Source organism: Amblyomma americanum, chromosome 1 (genome assembly GCF_052857255.1).
Source record: "Amblyomma americanum isolate KBUSLIRL-KWMA chromosome 1, ASM5285725v1, whole genome shotgun sequence".
Taxonomy (NCBI): domain Eukaryota; kingdom Metazoa; phylum Arthropoda; class Arachnida; order Ixodida; family Ixodidae; genus Amblyomma; species Amblyomma americanum.
In genome coordinates this window covers 376,400,111-376,424,441 of record NC_135497.1, presented here as the reverse complement: position 1 = coordinate 376,424,441, position 24,331 = coordinate 376,400,111, and the positions used below count along the sequence as shown (strand labels likewise).

The 24,331-nt window shown below is 46.0% G+C and overlaps 1 protein-coding gene across 7 annotated transcripts in view; it reads right to left on the bottom strand.

Annotated features, from left to right (window-relative positions):
* Positions 1 to 3,412: 3,412 nt before the first annotated feature.
* Positions 3,413 to 24,331, bottom strand: part of roq (RING finger and CCCH-type zinc finger domain-containing protein roquin) — a 157,021-nt gene continuing 136,102 nt past the window's right edge. For all 7 annotated transcript variants that reach the window (XR_013311510.1, XM_077650136.1, XM_077650138.1 and 4 more), the window contains one exon: positions 3,413 to 19,056. Coding sequence is in view for 6 of the 7 variants with exons in the window: in XM_077650136.1 (XP_077506262.1) it covers positions 18,946 to 19,056 (111 nt within the window). In the remaining variant the exon portion in view is untranslated. The remainder of the gene's footprint in view (positions 19,057 to 24,331) is intronic.

Below are 24,331 nucleotides of genomic sequence, written 5' to 3'. Positions count from 1 at the left end.
TTGATAAAAACCAACCCTAAGAAATTTTGGAACACTGTTAATCCTAAATGTGCTAGTACGGTTCCTGTTCTTTTGGGTGTAAACGGCAACACCCTAGCTATAGAACAGTGTGCAGAACAATTCAATAGCCACTTCTCACAAGTTCTTACGGACGAATTGCCCATTTACAAACCCACTGCTGCCTCCCGAGGCCGATATCCAGATTCCCTTTTCACCCATTCACATATCTGCGCTTGGCGTGGCTCGTGCAATTGAACGCCTACCTCACCACTAGCCCAGGATCCGTTCCTAACAAGAACAAGCCAATTTCTCTAACCACGATATGTTGCAAGGTACTCGAGCACATAATATACACTAACATTATGACTCATCTTAACCAGAACAACTTGCTTCATAACAACCAACATGGCTTCCGCAAACATTTATCGTGTCAGACAGTTATTTGAGTTAATAACGGACCTTCATCAAGCAATCGACTCTTCCCTCTACATTGACTCCATCTTTATCGATTTCTCTAAAGCCTTTGATAGCGTGCCTCATAACCGCCTGATGACAGATACGCAACCTGCAGCTGGATCAACGTACTACGCAGTGGATTAACGCATTTCTAACAAACCGCTTTCAGTCAGTTAAGTTAGGGAGCCTCTTATCAAGACGTACAGGTGTTGCTTCAGGAGTACCCCAGGGTTCGGTGCTGGGTCCACTGCTTTTCTTAATATATATTAATGACATCATGTCGAACATAACATCAACAATACGATTATTTGCAGATGACTGTGTAATTTACTGAGTAATATTGAGCCCTTGCAACATCATGATGGGCTAACTCATTAGTGCGGCAGGTGGCAAATGGTAATTAATGCAGATAAAACTAAACATCTCAAGTTTACTTCCGCTGCTAACACGAGTCCTAATGCCTACACAGTTAATAATACTATCATTGAAACTGCAGCGTCAACAAAATACCTCGGTGTTAATTTTAGCTCTAATTTATCCTGGAGCTCTCATATTGAACTGATCACTACCAAAGCCTTAAAAAACTTGGTCTTTAACACCGACTACACCAAGCCAACCAGGACACAAAACTACACGCATACAAACATGCTAATCAGGCCTCCAAAAGAATACGCGTCAGTGATCTGGAACCCTCATTATACCTATCTTAATAACATGTTGGAATCTGTGCAAAACAAGGCTGCTCAATTCATCTTTTCCCGTTACTCTCGGTATCAAAGTGTAACAGCACTGAAAATATCGCTCGATCTCCCGCATCTGGTCATGCGCAGAAAATTCAGCCGTTTATCTTTTTTCCATACTCTACCACAGCAACACACTATTTGCAAGTTCACATCTTCTCCCGGCACCACACACATCGGCTCGCGTAGATCATATGAAGAAGACTAAACCAATTTTCGCTCGGACAGAACAACGCGTCAGCTCCCCTTCGGTGATGTTAGGGAAAACTGAATTAAACTACCTCAAGAATAGTAATCTTCGGCTGTTGTAAAGGCACGTGTTGATCGTTTTTATTTTATATATATAGTATACTTATTTTCCCCTTCATATCGCTCGTCAGCGCCGTGCGCTCTTCCCTCTTCTGTGTATGATTTGACGTTAATGAGTATATAGTGCGTTCGTCCCTTTCCGTATTTTGATAGCGCTCACCAATACTTTCAAGGGTGCTCAAGTTTTCCTCCACTGCCACTAACGCAGATGTAAGATTATATGCGGCACCCGAGAATTTTGTTTTCAAGGAAATACAAAGTGGTGGCACAGGCTTGACGCCGATTACTCTTAGCATCACAATGCAGCATTATGTAGCAAGTTTTGTAGTTTGACGCAGTTTGGCGCAAGTGGCGCAGCAGTCACATCACTGTCCGGGATTACTGAACACTCCGATTGGCATCAGCATTCCACACCACTTCGGCTAGAGGGAAAGCTGGCGGCGCTGCACCTGAACCTCCATGGGCGTGCAAAGCATCATGGGGCGATGAGCTACTTGGTGCGGAACAGTAGGCTTTTTTTCAGGAAAACAGAGTGGCGTTACTGAGATGTCCCATTCCATATACACGGTGCAGAGCGCGCGTAAAAGTAGTGTGGAAAAGCCATAGTAGCGAAAACGCAACAGCACACGACGCCAATAAAAGGTTTTTGCTTTTGAAATGCTGTGGAAAAGCGACAAAACATTTTTTGAGAACAGTTTTTAAAAACATGCCTGTTAAGCACAAAATGTTGGCTTTTGTTGTCTGCAATACTTGGCCAATAGGAGAGCAAGCCATCGCTTATTTTGGGCAATCTTTATATTTACATGCTTTTCTGCTCGTTTGTTGCAATTGTTAGGACATTCTTGATTAACGAACGTTTGTTTTTTTATTATTTTTTGGCCAAAAGTTGTTCTGCAGAGTGAGTTGACGGGCTAGTTGGTATTGCATGGTGCAGGAACAGCGCTAAGTACGGGACAGGAGACAAACATGGAAGCACAAGGACGAGCGCTGCAGTCTGTATGTAGCTCTCCGCCCCATGATGTAGAGTGCCCATGGTGGTACAGGTGGTCTTGAGGAAGCTCCATGCAAACTCCCATAGGCGGGGGGCGCGAGCTTTCCCTCTAGTTGATAGTAAGAAACTATGCACCTCGACTGCCAGCGAAATTATAGACAGCTGTCACAGGGCAGCCCCAGACCTCCTTGAACCAAAGGAATGCGCCGCAGTCAAGGGAGTTCCGTTTCGAGCATAGAGTTTCTTACTATTAATAGTAAGAAACTCTATGGTTTCGAGGGAGCAGAGTCGCATGTCTTGCGAGCAGCCTTTCACATGCCACCAGGGGCCCATTAGGCGCTGGCAATTTGATGCCTGCACAAGTAAAAATGTTCTGAAATACCGTAAGAATACCTTTCAACAGGTTCTGTCCACGAAGAACGAAATAAATCGCGAGTAAAGCGGTGTATGGAAAAAAAACTTTCTTTGAAATAACTTTTTAACCGCCGCGAAGCTGGCTCGGGGCGACAGTCCATGCAGCTCGTGGATCGCATTCTTTCGTGCCCGCGTGTGTGTTCCTGGACGCGAGCGACAAGTACGCGCGAAATGTGGCAAAAAGAACGAGGTCGTGCAAGCTCGCTTTAAAAACGTTAGCAATTAATTCAAAGCTGTTTTCGCAACCGTCATTGCTTTCGGGAATATTTCGTCACGCATTTGAGCCCCTTCCCTCCGCCACCGCCAAATAATTGCCACCAAATAAAAACTCGAAGCCATAAATGCTGCGCGATACTGGGCATACCTCTCAGAGGATAAAATCTCAATTCCTTATGGTTGGCCGTGTGTCAGGATCATTTCTTCCATGACAAAAATTAGTCCACTGTCAAACTTCCCTTCATTGCATGTTGCCTAAACATAGAAGAGATGAGACGACAGCCACTGAGATTGGAGCAGCCTTTTATTACAGCAACCGTGTGTGCATGTGATGTGCACAAAGGAGACCAACGCAATCAGCTCAATGCATCGCACCACGGCAAGGAAGCAAAGGATCACTCAGCAAAAGCGCATCCCACAACGCGTGCCCAGCGCATGCGCGCGCAAACCTCCCAATGCACAGATGAAGCGTAGTCTCCTGCAGTGAGTTAGCATGTTCTCCGGATAAATAGAATACAGTTCGCTAGAGGCGCTGCCACAGACGAACCGCGTCACTTTTACTGGTTCATTCGACCAACGGGATATGATGGCTCTTTCACCACAGGAGCAATGCAAAGCACTTTCTGGGTGCGGAATAAGAAAACAACGCAGCATCTGAGGAGGACACTAAAAAGTGTGAAACCAATTGCGTCAATGACAGGACGCCTTGGCGCACATACCTACAGGCAGGATGCATTTGCGAAAGGTCTCGGAAACTCTTTCAAGACCAGGCCAACTCCATGCGGTGAAATCGCGCAAAGGATACCCACAGCAATCCCAAAGGCCATCTCCAAATGCTCGAATCCGACAGAGAAAATGTCCACAGCCTGCACAGACGCTCTAGTAAACACCGGAAACATGCGAACCCCACTGCACACCCCGCACACTACTGCGACACGCACCGAGACTAACTAGAGTGACCGGATAAGTTTTCAGAGTACCACATCCCTTTTCAACGTGCCACCGGGCTTGGAAGAAATATGCCTACTGCGACCCAATGCTACAGTATTATTTGCAACAACTTGCGATAGAGCAGCGAGCTTCCAAATCGTCCGAGGTTTCCTCTAGGACCCGCACACATGCTAAAGATTTTGCTTCAGTGAGTTACAAAATTGTTTCCAGTTTATTCTGAATGTCTGTTCACGTTATCTCCAAAGTTAGCTGTGCCAACTACGCAGAAGTTTAACATTTAACATATATAAAAACAGCGTTGCAAAGGAGGATACACGGGGTACCACGGATGAGATTGCAGTGTTGGGAATGTCAGTCAAGGCCAGCCATGAAGCTTCCAAATCCGATGATGGAGAGTGCAGTATTGAGATACTTGAAAACTTATTCAGTGACTCTATGACTAATTGGTAGCAGTTTTGCTAAACACATGAAGTGGGAAGGGAGTACGGCATCTCTGGTGTCGCTGGTCTGCGGGCACTTCGCACCGTGGGTCCGCACTTGGGCCCTGACAATTTTATCGCAGTGCCATCAGTGACAGCGTTCAGAACTTTACACAGAGTCCCTTTGCACGTTTGATCATGATTTCCCAGTGGCGCAATATGCGCACTGACGAGAAAAAGCAAACCATTCGCAAGCAGTGTTCTGTGCGACCATGTTGCGCAAGCAGAAGTGCGCTTACTGCACGACATCAAAATAAATTGTTCGCTATAGTGCCACCGGAAAGCTTGCTGGCACAACGAAAGCACCACAAAATCCCGAGCAAGCGTCTCGACACCCTCCTATAGCGACACTCTGCGATGTCAAAGCAGAGAGACGGGCACACCAATGCACTGTATACACCACGGATGAAGTGGCTGCCATACCACCACATTCAGAAATTCACTAGCAACTTCCACCGCTGGCACCTTTAGACACCAAACTGCGCAAGTCACATGGCGGGGATTCTATGAATGTCTCTAAATCACACCAGTATTTTCTGCAGTTTGCACACTGCCACAAGGCATGCTCAGTGAACTAGATGAAGGTGTGCGAGCCATTTTTGACTCAAAACTGTATGAGAGACAGATGGTCTAATACCAAACACTACGAACTTTCCTTCATTAAAAAAAAATGGCACACTGATTAGCCTGCAGAAGAAAATCTGCCTCTGTTGAAGGGGTGGTTGGACTGGTATGTATACTTTCCATGAATGGTGCAGCGTCACTGCCTGTGCACTAGATACAATACAGACAGTACAAAGTATTTTCTTTATAGTACGCAGAAGTGTATGAAATCCTTGCAGTACTATACCTAACACATTTCTCAAATGTTTTCCAAAGCTACCCCACATTTAGATGCCACATGCTGGCTTGAAGCACCAAAAATTTCAATGGTCATTATGCAAAATCGAAAGGTTATTGAAAAATTCTGCGCTGCAAATTTTTATCTCCTGCTTGTTACCCAAGCAAAGTTTTACTGCTTTGAAGACATTAAAAAATTTGAATAATGAAGAAATTATGAAGAAACCACCACCTAAATGTTAGAAGCACTAGCTAGCATCTGCAATGACATAGCAGTTTTAAAAAGCCTAAATTAAGCAAAAAAATTGAAACTGCAGAAAACACAAATGGAATGCCAGTGCAGAAAAGTGTGGTGCCGCTCACTCCACTGTTTGACATCACATGCCATACCCCATGGGGGCTTCCAAAAACAAGCTCCTGACAGAGCAAAAGCTTCTGCCTTGGCTTCAGCTGGTGTGTGCTACCAGCTCTGCAATTAATTAAATGTAAGCGTTCACAATAAAACAAGTTGCACATGAACACAGAGACCACTACACTGTAGCGTTAGGCAAATGTTATCACAAAGAAAAAGGCAGGAGAGTGGGGACCTTGCTCGGTATTTCGCAGTGGAATGCAAGTACATACCACATGTGCACAAATTGAATAACTCAACCTTGAATAGGACAACTAAAAGTCAAAGGCACACCCTAAGTAAACAAACTGACCTTTCAGGCCTACTTTCATGAACAGTCATGAACACTTTTTAAATGGGCACATATGAACAATATTGGCGTCTGTTGTGCCAGAACTTTGCTTGAACACCTTCCTACCACGTCCCCAACAAGGCTAGCTTGTGCCCATTTGTCCTCAAGTATCGATGTTTAGATGCTGGGATAACCACACCTACTCACAGTTTATCAATCCTCAGGGGAGTGCCCTTTGTGTATAAAAGCGTGTGACAGCGACCATAAAAAAAATGACAAAACTAATGGCAGACCTGCTAGCAAAGCCCAGTCCCATTAGAGAAGGGCCTGAGACAGCATACACTACTGTTGCTGCTGCTGCACGCACCTCTCAGTCACAATGTGAACTCAGTTTGTAGAACACCGTGTCTTAAAATCTGTAACAAGAAAAAAGCGGCACCAGCGTATCTGAAGCGCAACCACACTTGTGCACAACACGTACAAGCATGGCATATACAGTGGGCCAATTCTTTAACAGTACTGCGCGAGCGCCGACCAAACTGCTTGTCAGCGCCTTATCGCGGCGCGGAGCGGCGAAGCCAGCAAGAATAATCGTGCGCGCACAAGTTTGCCCACACAGCGATTGTCGTCTGCTAGGCTCTTCCCGCGATGGCGACACAACCCCGGCCGTGTTGTTCTCCTCCCCCCGGTTGATGACAGCGGCGTGATGAAGCAGTTAACGACAGGCTGGGCAAATCTTTGTTAACGTTTTAGGCATGCCGCTAGCTTTTACTCAGCCGCAAAACGCACTACGAAGGCGTCCTTGGTGACAACGCAACTACGGTTGTGCATAAAGTGTGGTCGCCCCGTCGAATGTTTTTTACTCGCTGTCTAGGAGCAAGAAGAATGCCCCCACGCATCCCGGAAGAAACGCGGCTGCGTATTGTTGCACTGGCGACAGCGGAAAAATCTCAAAGGGAGATAGCTAGGGAAGTTGGTGTGAGGAAGGCAACAGTCAATAGGATTATTCAGGCCTTCCGTGATGAAGGCCGCATTGGAGACGCACCCAGATGTTTAAACCGGAAGACAACACGAGAGCAAGATATGGCCATCGTTGCTGTAGCTGCTGCGGATCCTTTCATGACGGCGGGCCAGATAAAGGAGATTGTCGGCTTGGACACAAGTGACGAGCTTGTGCGAAAACGGCTACGTGAAGCAGGCCTCACGAACAGATGTGCGGCCCAAAAACCATTGCTTTCGGCCACCAGCAAGGCAGAAAGGCTGCGGTTTGCGCACGAGCATCTGCAGTGGACAGTGGACGACTGGGGTCAAGTAGCATTCACTGACGAGTCGACGTTCTGCACTCAGTGGAACCAAAAGCAGAGTCTACCGTCCAGCCCTGTCAAGGTATACAGAGCTCAGTTTGTGTGTGATTGTAAACGATGCCCATGGTGGACCTTCTACTCAGTTTCATGTTACCGTCAAATGCGCAAAAATGCTTACTGCCTTTGCCACAAATGAATTGAGCAGCTTTGTTTCTTCGATGTAGCCTACGTTATGCCTTGAAATTGCACCGACAATATGGTATTACATTCAGATATTAAAACTGGCTGTTTTTGTTTTTGTAGGTATGACCCGTGCTACACCCAAGCCGTAAAATCCAGCGGTCGCACGAGTGTCAACGTCTGCGGAGTCGTTACCAAGGACGGACTCGGGCCCATTTGTCGGATTCCCGGTCGTTTCTGCTCGGAGGCATATATTGAAATTATTGACAACTCCTTCCCCACGTGCTTGATGGACCTTTTAAGGACGGATGTTTTTACCTTCAACAAGACCTTTCTCCTATCCACACTTCCCGGTCTGTGAAGGCTCACCTAGAGCAAGTTGGTGTCATGACACTGCCATGGCCGCCGCAAGGGGCCCGACCTCAACATAATTGAGAATGTGTGGGAAATAATGAAAAGAAACTTGTCAAGAATGGGCCTGCACCATGCGACTTCCGACGAGCTCTGGGAAGCCGTCAAGGGGGAATGGGAATTGCTTGAAGCTGACACGGACCTCGTACCAGCTCTATACGAGTCCCTACCTCGACGCATGGCTGGGGTTGTTCAGTCGGATGGAGCTTGCCTGGCTTACTGACCACGCACGAGTGCGCACATGAGCGCTGGAACGCACGCGGCCACCATCACATGGATGATGATGTGCCTCAATAAACAGTGGTTGTGCGTCAACATCCAACGAGGCGTCTTTATTCTTTATCGTAAAACGAAGCATTTGTCCTGTTTTGCTAGTTTTGTTCATGTTTTTCCAGGGTATGCGCAATCATGCGATAAATTCTGGCAAAAAAAATGCAATATAGTTACTCGTGCCCCTGCTATTTCGGTTCGGTCAAGAATAAGCGCACTCAGCAAACCGTGAGAGGGGTTGTGTCCCATTAGTGGGAAGAGCCTAGTCGATGACCGTCGCGACGGAAGAAACGTGCGCAATCGGTTATTCTCGCTGGTTTAGTCGCTCTGTGCCGTGATAAGGCGCTGACTAGCAGTTTGGTCGACGCTCGCGCGGTACCGTTAAAGAATTGGCGAGGTGTACATGTCCGTGTCAAGGAGCTGCAGAGTGCTTGCAAATAAAAACCGCGAACACCACGCAAGTGTTGAAGAATGATGGCCTATGAAACATAAGATAGGCACAAGCTGCAAAAGGCATTCAAAGTAAGTAACGGCAGCAGGAATGAAACACTGGACAGTTCATACAGAGGCACGGCTCCATACAGCACAAATGACACACTGATAAACAGGTAAAAAGTCTTCTGTTCCCTGCATAAGTGTTGCCACTGCGAGTGCTGCTTTGCCATTAAACAAAATAAAACCCCCACATGATAATATGGAAAGAATGAGATAGTCGATGCAATGCAAGATATATATAGCTGTAAATCTGTGCAAATATGTTTGAATAATGATAGTGATAAAAGAACCTCACCATCTGAGATTTTGCTGCATCTGATGCTAAAAGCGAAGTGGCCCTGTGTAGTACTGATGGAACACTGAAAGCAATAGTGGCAGAAAAAAAGAGGCTACCAGTACAGTGAACAATGAAAATTGAAACAAACACATACACTGAAAACAATCGGCACCTTCCACATAGTGGAGTTCCCCTTTACGTATAGCTCAACAAAATGTGCCAGGCAGGGTGGCAGGCCTACTTTGTCATAGAAAGCGGCTACAAGTAAATGACACCAGATGAAAAAGTGCGACGCCCTGTGGGATACGCTTCAATAGCATATGGCAAGCGCGACACCATCTGGCACAACAGCAGCACACCAACACAGATATGTAAAATGTACTAGACAAGGCAGGCCAGTGCACAGGGAACAGGTCTGCACAGAGCTACCATGCTCAGAATAACAAAGCCTGCACTTAATCACCTACTTTAACAGTGGCATCTTTTGATATGGTTGGCTTCTGCACATTTGTATGGAAAAATCGCGTTTCAACTCCCCCAGCTGGCTGGCTCCAGCAGTGAACATGTGCGATGTATTGGTGCCAGCCTGAATGTGCAACGGCATTGAACTATGCGCTCTTAAAAGGATAATGCAAACAAATTCCAGTGTTGTCTATGCTTTACTGGCACCGAACTAATCATCTTGCTATGGACACTGTTGGCAACATCTGATGTAGGGCACACCACACCAGAGGCGCGTGACAATACAGGCATGCTAAGCACAAACGCCACTAGCATTTGGTCATTGGGAAAGGGACCACTTAGCTTGGTTGTTAGCCAGGCATGATGCATTTTGAGAAATATAAGTACAGGGGCCACTAAGCTTTAGAAAATGCTCATGGGTACAATAATGAGAACAGCGATTAGCAGAGAAGAGTAATTTATTTCCTGGTACAAACCACTCCTCTGCAAATTCTGGTCTGCCGATTTCTGAAAATCGCACAGTGCACTCTTGGTTCTTTGTGACCGAAATCTGAAAGTACTCTTATAGGAGCCGAGCGACACATCAGGAGGGGGGTGTCAAATCACAACTGCCATTCCCTGGAGCCTTCATCCTTCAGGGCAGCTGCAGGAGCCTAGCAGTGACATTGCAAGGCCTATCTTCAATGAAAAAATATAGAAGTAGGTAACCACTGCAACAACAATCCAGTTTTCACCCCAGAAGTATGCAGAAAAAATTTCAATGCAAATGATGTGGTTTTATGAAGACGCAACTTGCCCAGTTTCAAATGTGACAATGACCCAACACTGGTGACTCATTGCAACTCATTGCCTGCCACACTCCTCTTCTCTGATGGCTGTAGAATCTGATGAATGTTTGGCTCAAGCTCAACTCCGCAGAGTGCACAACACAAAAATTATGTGACCGATATCGAATAGTGGACACGAGCCCTCCATCAAGTGACAAGCCTGCGCTAGACAGAGCCATGCGCTTTTTAAAACTGCCAATACTCTTGCATGGACCCTTTCACTACCCACTCTCCCCACTGCCAATGCACATTCAGTCAGAGAGGTTACAAAGGTGCAAAAACCAGCCACACCAAGAGAGTCATTGGCAGCAGGCTGATGGATGGTCATCAAGAAGCAGTAATGATGCTCATATACACACACTCTTTTCCAGGCTATTTGGAGGGAAGAAAGTTCTCGGACCACAAATTTTCCTAGCCCATTGATAAGGCCTGTCAAACAGTGGATGTGGTGCTGTGCTTTATATTTCTTGCTTTACCGCACCTAGTTTTTCACTGCAAAGCTAATGATGAAGTAAACGAATGGTTGCCATGCAGCTAAACAGCAAAGTGTAGAATATTTTGACCAGGGCCACCAGCCAACGCATTTAACTGAACACAGCCGCACATAACAGCAGCACAACAATGTGAGCGAACAATGAACGTGGCATGGGGCTGTTTTTTTTTTCTCTATGCTTTTGTCTTTGTAATGTGTGTGTGTTACCTTCCCAGCAGCTGGAATACAATGACACTCTGTAGTGGCAGCAATGAATGGCAGCAACACCACGAGGCCACGATTTCACAGAAATCAAACGCGGTCATCAAATGAGGATTCCCCCCTCTATGTCTGCACTTCTGAGTGCAAGAATTCATGTCTGAGGACATGGCTGGAACAGCTGCTCAGGTAGTGAAGGTTCTGAAAGCCTGTATATAACAGTGGCCCTCAGCAGTTTCCATGGTGATAAGCCATTCACTATAATTGATTGCACACACTGTGAACTTCAGCTGCTGTACTCCATTCCCCTTGTGGTGGGATATTTCAACCATAGCCAGCACCTAGTCTTCCATGTGTTGGTACCCATGGCTTGCATGGCTTTCGAGAGTTCAGCTCTAAGTTAGCATACACTAGAGTTTTCAAAGTAACAACTGTACATTTGTCAAGAAAACATGTGATGCTGTTTATATGTTCACTAGGCAAATGGTAACATTCCGACAGTTAAAAAAACAATGCAATGTGAAGGACACTAACACACATTCTACTTGATTGGCTGGCCAGCTTTCAATAAACTAGATGAAATCCAGCCAGGATACATGAAAACAACATAATAAAAAATAAAAATGTCCACAAAAACAATCTCCCATTTGATGCAAAGCAGCCCAGAACCTAAACCAAGACTAACAGCCATGCTACGGAGGTGCATCATTTGGGATGTGCACATCTGGGACCTTATGCTTTCTTTACTAGTGCCAGCTGTAGCTTTCTGTCAAGGTTCTTAAGCAGATTCTAAGTGAGATGACTACAACTTGCCTCAACTAAAGTTCAGTCATGAAAAAAACACAGCCACAGCTGCACAAGAAGAGCAAAACAAACAAAGCACCTTCCAAATATCTCCTGGCAGCTAGCTTGCTCAGGGTGATACGCACATGTACAGGCATGCTTATTTTTCAAAGCCACACATTTCACCCTTGAGAGCTGCTCTGTGAGTGGGGACAGCGGTGCTCATGTTCACTCTCAAAGTCTAGGTGGAACTTTGGCCTGACCCGGCACGGTGGCACAGCAGCCTAGGGCACTCCAGTATAAGGTCACCAGCTTGGTGCCCCACACATTTCAATGGGGGAAAATATTCTAGAAATGGCCTCGTGCTTAAGCAGTGGCGCATGTCAAGGAACCACAAATGGTCAAAATTAGTCTGGTGCACCCAATGCAGTATTTCTTCCAGTCTACTGGTGGCTTTGGGATGTAAAAATTGATGAATTTGGCATGAGCTTATTAAAATTTGTTACTCTGACAGCATCCACTCTAAGCCAGCTTGCAGAAATTGTTACAATTTTTCACAATGAAGCAAATAAAAATGACTTTTCATCTACTTCTCATTCATACTTAATCAGAAGATAAAGAGGCAATGGACCTGGAAATTCCCTGAAACAAGTGAAAAGCTATCTCTGCAAAAAAAAAAAAGTGGGGGACAGAAAAACTGGCACAAGGCACAGTTTTATTCTAATTCTGAGCGGGGCTAGCCTTCTGCGGGCTGCTTCCAGTTTATGCGATTACACTGGATTTTAAACAGGGTACAACGATGGGCTCTGGACAGCACTGTGAAAGATAAAGATGAAGCTTTTTGTCTTTTTTTTTTTCTGTCTCAGTACACCTGCACATGACACCCAATCATCAGTAGAGAGTGATGTGAAACAACAAACGCCAGCTGTGGACCACAGGAGTGTTGCACACAAATATTAAGGGGGAAGAGAAACCTGCAGGGTAATAATGGGAGCAGCTTTGTTCGCACACTAGAAATGGCCCTGAACATCAATCTATGACAATGGCAAATCAAATGGGCCATTAGGTTCACCTTGACAGCGCTGAAACTGATTAAGCAGTAGGCACGGCATTTCTCAATAAGCGCAGCCTTTCATAATGAAAGTCGTTGAAAAGAAAAAGTTATTGGTGCTGTGGATTTCTTAATGAAAGCTCTTTTCAAGTGAAACCAAACTGGTTGTTGAGCTCCTTGTTAATTCCAAAACACCTGCAGAGTCATAAAGACGTGATTGGTCCCTGTTTTCTCCACTGAATGAGCTGGCAAAAAGAAAAAAAAAACACTGAAAGAGCAGTAGCAGCAATTGCCAGGCCTACACTGGAACAGCAGTATCTTGGAAGTACTGAGCCAAAGCCTTCAGAAGTGAGATAATGAAAAAAGAGAAAAAATTCCGACACATTGCCATGCTCTGCAAACTAAGTGAACAGGCAATAGCTGGCGTATCCCCCTTATATGTTTGAAGTTGATCGACAAATACCAACGAAGGCAGCGCACTCTTCATTCGCCGAGCTTGGTCCAGCAACTTAAATAAACTTAAAGCGGAGCCCGCACTGCTGACACATCAGAAATGGCATTCTGCTGAAGTTAGCTGGGCTTGTAAAACGGGAGCTGGGAGGCTGTACAGCCAGGTGTGTAGATGTAACAAGATGTACCAAGCTGGCGGCAGTATTTATGAATCAATATTTGTTTTAACTGGGCACTTCTTCCACATCTGCATTGTACCTGTACTTATCACTGCAGCTTTCATTCCGTCACACTGCTTATCCAAACTGAGATGCTGTACACAAGTGAAAGCGCAACCCTGCAACCAATGCTATTTGCACAGCATCAAAAGGACAGCTCATTTCCAAACTTCCAGAGCAAAGCCAAAAGAAAAGTGAAAGCCAGGCAACAGCAGCTGAAGTAGATTGTTGGTAGTGGTGAAATGTCCAAAAAGCAAGCCAGACCTGAGGAGCTCTTCCGGCTGTATAGGCATGCAATGCCAAAAGTAATCTGCTGTCAAAGGAAAAAATGCTAGGAGGAAAAAAAGTGCACACATTTGTCATTGAGACCAGTCAGAAGGCGAAACTTTCTTCTGGGTGATTTCACACATTAATCAATGAGATTGTACCATGCACAAAATGTCCATGTGAATGTGGAAGACTACTCTTCAACGCCATCTCCTCATAACATGAAGAGCTTTGCTGGGCAATTATGCTGACAGAGCAAGTCCGCATAATGACAAAAATAAGCTTTCCCATCTGGCTCTTTTAGAGAAGCTCCCTGTCGTGCTGAGTACTTAATATATACCCCTGTAGCGAGGAAGAGCAAACCACGCGTGCATAAGCAGCATGCAATGAAAGCAAAGGGGTTAAAAGAGCATTTAATCTATGCAACACATAAAACTGTGTCACTGTTCTGTTTCATGCAGAACTAGCAGTAGTTATGCTACTTCTAACTATAATCTTGACTGAACTATTAGTTATGCCTCAGTAATCCATACTCTATAACCAATTTGACCAATTTTTTTTCCTACTTTTGAATAGCCAAGATATTTCAACACTGCGAACTCATTCCCTGTAGCAGAGCAGTCAGCAATAGTTAGGCACTACAGCACAGAAGCATCAGGGTCAAATACGAGAAATGCAATTTGGTTAGGATCTAACACAACAAAGCAAGATTACATGAGATGCAGAGCGAAAAGAAAAGAACAAGCTTTTTCTACTCCTGCGAGTTTCTGAAACACACTGGTTTGAAGTATACTTCGTAAGTGCATTGTACCTGCAGTTTTTAAGTGCATATTACATCAAAACCATGCATCTCCAAGGAAAAGTGATGCATGAGCTCAAGAAACGGATATGCAGTGATGGAGCTTCCAGTTTTCAGCTGTTCGATGTGCACTTACTTCGAGATACGCACAAAGAGCATGCCTTAGTTTTTGCTTCCTACACGAGGGCCATGTTGATATCAAGGAATTGGAACAGTAGGTGCATTACACGAAATGTGAAAATAGCTCCTCATACCTCTCAGGCCTCCAAAGTTCTTGTCAAACAACTGTAATACTTCTGCTCTTAAATGTTAGGCTGAAACACCCCAAGTCTTCTAATAGTCAACCATTACTGGAATGTATGACTAAGTTATAGCTAAGCAAGAGTAAAAGGTTCCCTAAAACGGAACACGAAATTAAGCTAGACTGACAGCTTACCTTACAAAAATTCTACCGGCATTTTTTTTTTTAGCAAAGACATGATTTTGTAAATAAAATTCGCAGGGACACGAATTAAATTACCTGCTGGCAATGCGACAGCGTTAGAAGATTTTGATGCCTTTAATGGATGTGACGTCACATCCTTCCAGCCAACGGGTGAATTTTAAGACTTAATGACATCGCATCAAAAAAGAAAAGTAGGAAATCAGCCCCTAATTTTAATCTCCCTTAACTCCATACAACATGGAATGTTCTGTGATTCTGCTGATTTAAGAAGCACCACCCTGTCAACAGTGGAAAGGTAGCCAGAAGTGTTAATACTGTGACTCAAAAAAACAGAGAGGAAGCTCTAGCACTGCAATGTGAAGCAATTTTCAAGTAGGCATCCCTGTCAGAAAGGACTTTGTTGCTGCTGTCCTCAGTGGTAGCTAGAGAAAATTCTGTGTGAGTGACAAAAAGTGCGACATGATAGAAACCACTGCTACACACAGCCAATACCAACTGGAGCAACCCCAAGTGAGCAACAGAGCAGGAGGCACGATCATGGCCAGTGGCAATGAACATGGATGCAGTGCTTCAGCCCAGTTATTTTAGTAAAAAACCCCACAATAGCTCTTGCTACCTTGCCAGCATTTCCATTGCAACCGATTTCATACCAGCCAGTCATAAGCAGCATTAGTGGGAATCAGGCAACTGTATTCTACATAACACACACCCTGCCTTCTACTGCAACCCCCCCCACCACGATGTTGAGCTGGATGCTTTTTTTTTTTAATTTTGCAATCCACCTTTTTCACATGGCCACTCCAAGCTCTTTAACAGATGGCCACTCCAACAGATGGCAGCACCTGCCACTTTGCATGTATACATGGCATCTCGTGGAAGTGGATCGCACCTGCATCACCCATGTGCGTTTGTTTTCAAGCAGTTTTCTGGTAGCAGATGAATTTTTGTGCACTTCCCAGAGGACACCACATCTTGTGAAGAAGGCAGATTCTACTTCAAAAGTACAGAACAAACATTAGTGAATTCTGCAGTGAAAGAATTAGATTAGTGACAAGCATGTCAACATGCTTGCAAAGGAGAAGACCAGCTTCAGAACAATGTGAGGGAGGATCAATGACGAATCAGAAGTACAGTCAACAGCAATAGTTTATGGGATGCTGGTGTGTGGAGAAATATTTTCTTCGACAGTGTCATGCAAGCCAAGTGCTTGAACTGCATGCAAGCATGAGAGGACATGCACTAGTATAAGTAGTAGGTGACCGGGTCATGAGACAGCACTACACTAAATTTATCCCAGAACATAAGCATCCCGTAAACTTTTGCTGCAAACTGTGTTTTCTCATCCAGTCCACATTTGATTAGCTCACTGTGCAAGCAACCTTTGCGTGTTGCTGCAACCAAGCGACGTGGTGACAAGGCAAGCAACAGTAACCAAACAGCTCATATAAACACCCGATTAGTCATGCACCAATTGGTCTCCCAGACACAGAATCACATATACAGAATTCAGCCTTCACTACACTTCAGCAATTTAAGCATTTTGCTCGCAGAGTGCTAACAGTGGTCTGCAAACCAAGATAACAGAACATGAAGCCGGCATGGCTCTTGATGAACTTGCCTGCTTGATCATCTTTGAGCAGTTACAAATCGTCAATGCCAGCTTTCGTGATGTGCGAATACTTTCACAGGAGCCTCGGAACTGATAGAGAATGCATTGGAGCACTTTCACGTCTAAAATTTTCTGGTTTATCAGAGCTTTTTCTTGGTCAAAATGACACCTTAGAAGAGTAATCTATAAAAGTATATATGCAGCGCTTCGTTTTAGTGTCCCTTTAATACGAAAAGCTTAACAGAAAGCGAAGTGTGAACTATCACAATGCAATGTGTGATGGCTCAATGCTTAACACAGCATCACAGCATGTTTCATTGAAAACAGAATGCTGTGCTCAAGTGCGTGTACAAGCTCTTTCCAGACTTCAGCAAGTGTCCTCATTTCGCTCTAGCAACGGAGTGCAAGGCAGCTGCTATTGACCAGTGACAACCCTGGACACTGGTACAATGATAGTTAGAACCTATTCATGAAAGGCCGAGCAATCGAAGAAGATATCCCCAAACACTTCTCCAGTAATGCTTTTAATAAAACAAAAAAAAACTCTCAGCATAATTGACGCTACCAATGTATACTCAAGCTGAAAAATCTGGCTCACTCTCTTGAGAACATATGCGCCAGCAATTACAAGCCCACAAGCACTGCCCAGGGAAGTCATAAGCATGAAGTCAGGAAGCCAAAAATGACAGAAAAGAGGGGAAATCAAGAGTGTGGTTCAGTAATGGCTGCCCAAAATGTCAGCCACCCCAACGTGTGGAGCTGAAGTGGCCAGGAGAGAAGACCTACAGTGAATGGGAGAACCAGCAACATAAGAACAGCACGGGCACCAGGTGGCCATTCTCATTCAGAAGACAACACAGCAGCCACCCTACACAAGTCAAATGCAGGACTCCCCTTTCAAGACATTTCAGGTCAGAGCACAGCCTGTGTCTTGCAAGACGACAGGGTCAAGTTGCAGTTCGAGGTGTGTGTGTGTGCATTCAACACAGTATGGTTTATTAAGCATCAAACCTGAAAACATGTGCCCTCGTGGTTTTAAAATCAGACTCCAAAGAGACGTGGACAATCACTACAGTTCCAGCTTCACGTGTTTAACCTTTGTAAACATGTGCTTGGCATTCCTGTGCCTCGCTCGCATGACACATCAGTGCCACCACCAGGGTGCCTCTTCTGACAATCATGCGTGCAGTATTTAGCAAGGAATTGAAAGATGTGGCAGGTTAAGGAGGTATGAGGGTCTTAAAATTTTTTTTCTTACTTGTTAACATATCTTGCTGAAACTTAGCACGCAGGTATATCATAGGATGCTGATTTTGAATATGTATTAAGATTTAAAATATCTCACCTGGAAGAAAAAATATGCCAAATTAACATATCCTAATTAGGTCATTTCTTACGGGCCTTTATAGTAATTTATCAGTAAAAGAAAGCTTTTTTAAGAATAAGCAAACATTTGCAACGGCCCACAGCACATCCTAAAGCTAATAAAATGGCTATAAATTTGTTTTGTTGATCATAAATGGATAGCAAAGTTGGAAAGAAAAAGCAATGTGGCAGTAATGATCACACACTTGGCCTAATTGCTAATCTATCATGTTTAAAAGAAAAAGGAAAGCTTTAGGATGTGCGGTGGATCTTTGGAAATGTTTACATATTGTTAAAAAAGCTTCTTTTAACAGAGAAATTATCACAAAGGCCCGTAAGAAATGACCCAATTGGGATGTTATTTTGCTATAAATTTCTTTCCAGGTGAGATATTTGAAATCTAAATGCGTATTTGAAATCAGCATTCTATGATACATCTGTGTGCCAAGTTTCAACAGGTTGTGTTGACAAAAAGAATCAAGTTTTTAAGACCCTCATCTCCCCTTAAGCGCGCACCGATAATCCGCCACCTTGTAATGAGAAAAATTAAACATCTGCAGCAGGCTTCTGCTGCACTTTTGATCTACTACCTAAACTTGTGACAACAGCCACACGTTAAAAAAAAAACACCACATAGTATACTTGGGCAGTAGCCATGACCAAACTTCTTACAATACTTCCAAGGAATTTTCAAGGCGACAAGCAACAAATGACTCGCCCGGAGCCGGGTTTGCATGCCCAGAGCTGGCTGCAGCAGCGGTGTCAAGACTTGAGACAGGGCAGGCCCACGAAGTTCACGGGTCAGGCTCCAACCTCACGCAAGTGTCCCACTTCGCAGGGCTGTCACAAACTGCAACAGTCTTGGCCAACAACCTCTCCTGCTCCTAGGCACCAAGCGCGTCTTGCAAAAGCCCGCCCAGTGAAGCAGAGCCCTCTCTTCTGCAGTGCAAGAGTGGGCATCCTCAGTGCGGCCAGCAGGAGTCAGCACACAGTGACGACTCTTCGAGCTGATTCAGAAGCCAGGGGCCCATGGATGTCGGCACCTGAGGCTGTCCTGCCCAGGACTCGCTCCCCTGAGGTCGCCAAAAAGAAAAAAAAGTTACACATCGAGGCTAGGTACTCAAACACACTATATACTCCCGGGTACAACAGAGTGGCTGCATGGGCTGGGGCACGGCAGAAAGCAGGCATGTACAAAAGACAACAGCAACCTGCACTAGCCAGTGCTAAATGCTCCAAAGCTAACCAGAGTTAAGAAAGCCAGGACACGAGCCAAGCACAGAAAAAGAACAGAGGTTCTTGCTGTCCTTGCTTTCTCTGAACTTTTAAGTTGAGGGTACAAATGCAAGTTACCTTTCGGTAAATAAAGGGACACTGTGACTGTGACGTGTGAGTGACGTGGTGGTGTGACATGTGACATAGGCGCTGCAGTCTGACGTTTGAGCGATGCGATGCGGTGACGTGGTCTGCCGCTACCGATGGTGGCCAGCATCATTACAAAATGGAGAGCGCGAGGCCTGGACGCTCAGTCGGTGTACAGCCTCGGACTAGTGATGTCTCGAGCAACTTGAAATAAACATCTCGTTTCTCTAGTCCGAAGTTGTCACAGTAGCATTTGCAAAAACATCCTAAAATAATGGTTGTACGTAGTGTCAAATTTGAGGTGCCACTTTAAATGCACTGCCAGGCATAGCTAAAAAGGAATTTTATTCTCTTTTGTTATTCAGTTATGCGGATGCAAGCAGAAGTTTAAACACTTCAAAATTTGCACACTCCAGCTACCTTTTGCAAAAAAAAAAAAGGAAACCCCCAGGCTCCCACCTGGAAAAGAAAAAAGAGGTAATGCTTTCTTGAACATTGCTCGGAAGATAAACCAGCTGCGCAGCAGACTCCTGTAAGGATAACTTAAGCCAAATTCTCTGATATGATGAGCAATGTGGCAATACTTGGTTGATTTTCTCCATGGGCTTAGTGTAAAAAAACAAGGTTAGCTGCTCTGGCTGTGCCTTATGGTAGAGACAAACTTCTGCAGCAATCGTGAGCCACTGCCTCAGTGCAGTAGTGCTCGTAGCACCCATGCCGTACTTAAAAGCAACAAAACAAAAAATAGTTCTTAGCACAGGAGAGCAAGACCCCAAGTCCACACGCCTACACGCTTACCTAAGGAAAGCAAAACAAGTCATGCGTGCACAGTGCAGAAATGAGACAACCTCAGATCTCAGCACCATGCCTACATTCCCTGCGACGCATTGCCTGACATCACCTGACTGATGTCAATATGATGTACTGGCAAGCAGCCCTTACAGAACCCTGTTTGATTCTTTGGCTATTAGCGATTACCTTAGGAAATACCTCGCAGCCAATGAACAGTAAGCGCCGAGACACAAAAACATCTCCAACGAGCTATTCATAGCTTCGATGGAAATACATCAAAATTAGCATGCAAACTGCGCGACCAGTATCTTTGCACTAAGCAGGACCCCGGAGGACCCGCGTTCTCGTATGCAGGTTCAGAGAACGCGAATCTGGATCAACCATTCCAGTTGCATGGCCTCAAGGCGGCCCTAGCTAAAATGAAACGAGGAACAGCACCGGGCAGGGACAAGATAACTGTGAAAATGCTTGCTAATTTTCCCGATCCCGCCTACGAAACCCTCCTCGCTTTCATCAACTCGATCTGGCTTGGTGAGGCACCTCTACCAATTGAATGGAAGACCGCCCTGGTAACTTTCATTCCGAAAGCCGGCAAAGCCATAAACACAGACAACCTCCGCCCCATCTCCCTCACGTCTTGCGCGGGAAAGCTGATGGAGACCATGGTGCAGGATAGGCTGTCTGGGTTTCTGGAAAATGAACATACATTCGCAGACACCATGTTCGGTTTCCGCCCACAGAGGTCCACTCAAGATGTTCTGCTTCAACTCGACCGACTACACATCCACCACCCAACACTTACGGAAGAGCGCGTACGCATTCCTGAAATCTGGAGATACGCCCTGCACGTACGCCCTCTTCCGGCCAACATGACACGTGACGACCACAGTGGCAGGCGCCTTGCGCGGGCGGAGGCACTAGCCCGTCACTATGGGAACAAACATGGCATCTTCTACGTGGACGCCTCAGGCCCTCACCATGGGGGGTGGTACACGGCCGCAGTCGTCCACCAAAAAATCGTGGTGAATGGCCTAACGTTCCGAGCTCAAGACATAACACATGCGGAAGCAGTTGCCATCGCGTTAGCCGCCGCCGACCAGGAGTCGCGAGTGATCGTCACCGACTCGAGAGGGGCCTGCAGAAATATTAAACAGGGGTACATTCCTCTCTTTGCGCATCGCATCCTTCAAAACAGTAACTACCTCGGGGCCCCCGCGTCTCGAAACGATTGTATGGGCTCCAGCTCATATGGGCCTCGAAGGCAATGAAACGGCAGACGCCGCCGCCCGCGCGCTCACTCTCCGGGCAACGCCTTCAGACCCTTTGGATACGGATCCCGAACCCAATCCGGCCCTCACTTTTCGAGAAATTACTGAATTATTCCAATCCGGCCATGCAATTTATCACAAGCCTTGTAAGGGCCTCACAAAGGTGGAGGAACGCACACTCCTCCGCCTTTACACCAAAACGCTGCTGTGCCCGGCAGTTTTAAAACACTTTGATCCTGCCTGTACAGGAGAATGCCCACACTGTGCGGAGAAGTCTTCGGACATCCTTCACATGGTGTGGGCATGCCAGTCAACCCCGAACCTCGCCCCCAAACCCAACCCCACCCGGGAGGACTGGGAGGCAGCCCTGCTCGGCTGCTCGGACCTAGCAAGCCAGAAGGCCCTGGTCCACCGAGCCCGAGTCGCGGCGGTCGCCAATGGGCTCCTGTAATGAGGAGCCCACCTAGAGATTGCGAGAGGTTGCTCCGGCTACCTCAAGCTTCCTCCCTGAAATAAAGTTTTTCACACACACAAGCTGATCGGTGAATAATTTTTCAGGTTCTTGGTGTCCTCTTTCTTATGGATTAAGATAAATGTTAGTGTTCTTCCAAAATTCTGGTACGCTCGAGGTCAAAGGCATTGCTAAGGCCCCTAGTTCCCCGAGATTCTTCGGATTTAAGCATTCGTCGCGGAACTGTGTGTTAGCAGTCACATTCTCATTTTTCATGCCATTGCTGTTATGAAACTCAGTGGGACCGTCAGTATGATGTAAAAATGACTATTTTAATTTATTTACTGTATAAATGTGTGTAAGGGCTATACGCTGTTTTCAAGAAGGATATATTAAATAAAAACAATATCCATGTAAGGGTCGCACCCAAACTTTCCACAAGCCACGAGGGAAAAACCTTCGAAATGCGCGTGCCGTGGCCTCCGCGATCAGCTCCAGCTGCGAGCAATGGAGCAATGGTGCGCTTGATCGCAGAGGCGATGCATAGTCACAGGAGTTTCCAGGTGCCGCCCACGGATGGCGCCCGAGGCCACGGCTCATCGTCATCATCACCAACAACTTTTTCCTCTGTCGCGAGCTTCTGCTATCCATACCGGCATCAGTGGCATCAATATCACCAGCTCCAGCCTTTTGTGGCTGACAAAGGCACGGGAGTCGTGTTAGCGTGTTAGTTCATCGTAGTTACGGCTTTCGCCTGCTGCCGCCGAGCATTGCAGTTTTAGCACAGTGGGCAAGCAAATGAATAGCTCACGGCCGGGAGTTTGCTGTCAAGCACGGCGGGCAGGAAATTCGATGTGGCTGAGAAGTGGGCCTGACGATAGTGCAACCAAAAGGATGCATTGAGGAACACAAGCTGCAAAAAGCACACTTTCCGAAGCGAGCCATCCAAGTTTCCCGAAATGGAAGAAGAGCTGCTCTGCTAGGAGATGGAAGCGTGGAACAACGGCTAGGTGTTGACAGCGGACATGCTGCGTGACTTCTTGTGGGATGAGCAAGAATTGACACTACAAAAGAATTGACACTACATTCATACCTTGGGCCAATATATATAAAGTGAGGTGTGTTTTAAGCATTATATTTGATGTCTTTATGAGTATTTGATGATTCGCAGAATTTAAAATTTTCCACTGAAGAAAGTTAGTTACAGGCCTAAGGCATTACGTGTATAAGGTAGCCAGCTTTTCTAGCACAATCTCCTCACCATCCAACAAATCTGCTGTTACCTGATCCTCACCAGCCACTTTCCCCCTCTGCATTGCTTCTAAGGCTTTCATTACTTCCTCTTTCGTTACTGGCGGACACCACTGCCTCCATCATTACAGACGCTTCACAGCGCAAATGCATGGGAGCCGCTATATTTGTTCATGTGACTGCTCCGCCATCGCTGGCCTACAGGTTTTCTAATTTCGACGGCTGCCGGTGTGCTGGTGCCAGCTGCGAGATGCTTTTCCGGCTCTCGCTGTGGATAACGAGCTGTTGAACAGCGAAAAAAACTTCGTGCGAGTGCGCATGGTGTGTGTTGGCGCTGAAAAAGGCTTGGTTCGACCAACTCATTTATAAGTCACCTTCCGACTGCCCGCATTGGTTCGAATGTGTCACCAAACCGCGGTCAGCCGTTTGTGCATTCTTATTTGTTAAAGTTAAACCAATTCACCGCCTAATTTTCTTTGTAGCCACGTAATTCGTTATCTAACTGCTTAGATTAAAAGCGGAGCATCGCCTTAAAGTTTGCTTTCCAGGGCTAAATATTTTTGCTGAACGGAATATGTGTTCAGAGCTATTCAGAATGTTCACCGCTCAGCACTATGCACGAGATTTACAACCGAACGTGCAGGTGAGTGATTGCCGGACAATTGAGCACATATTACTTTATCCTCCGCTAACGTTCTGGCTTCCAAAGTAATGGACGTTGTTCGAAGGCCGTTTCAGGACTTCAGCAACGTTCGACAGTGTGTGGAGGGTAAACCACATTTATTGGAGTCCCGATAGCCGCAGCCGGTGAGTCGGCGGAGCGGGCTGTTGACGTTGCTGGCTAGGCCAGTTGCCGAAATTGTTCTCTGTTGCACGAGCGAAAGCTTCTGGTTTTGCGCGAGGCAGGTCACGCCAACTTCATCTTCATCAGCGCCGCTGGCGATACCAGCGCCGCTACAGATGCCCCCCCCCCCCTAGCGCGGTGCGCGCTAAAGGAAAAAAAAACGAAGAGAGTTATGTACAAGTCCCGTGAAGGGCCTGGAGATATGGGCGAGCACAAAATGTCCAGGGGGAAGCGAAACTCGATGATCCGAGTGGGGCGCCGGCGTTGGGTTCAGGCCTCGGGAGGTCGGACAAGGCTGAAGGGCGGTGGCCGAAGAAGGGCCATGGGGCAGTAGGATGAAATTAGAATATGGGTGTCCCAATAGGCACAGGAGAATGGCA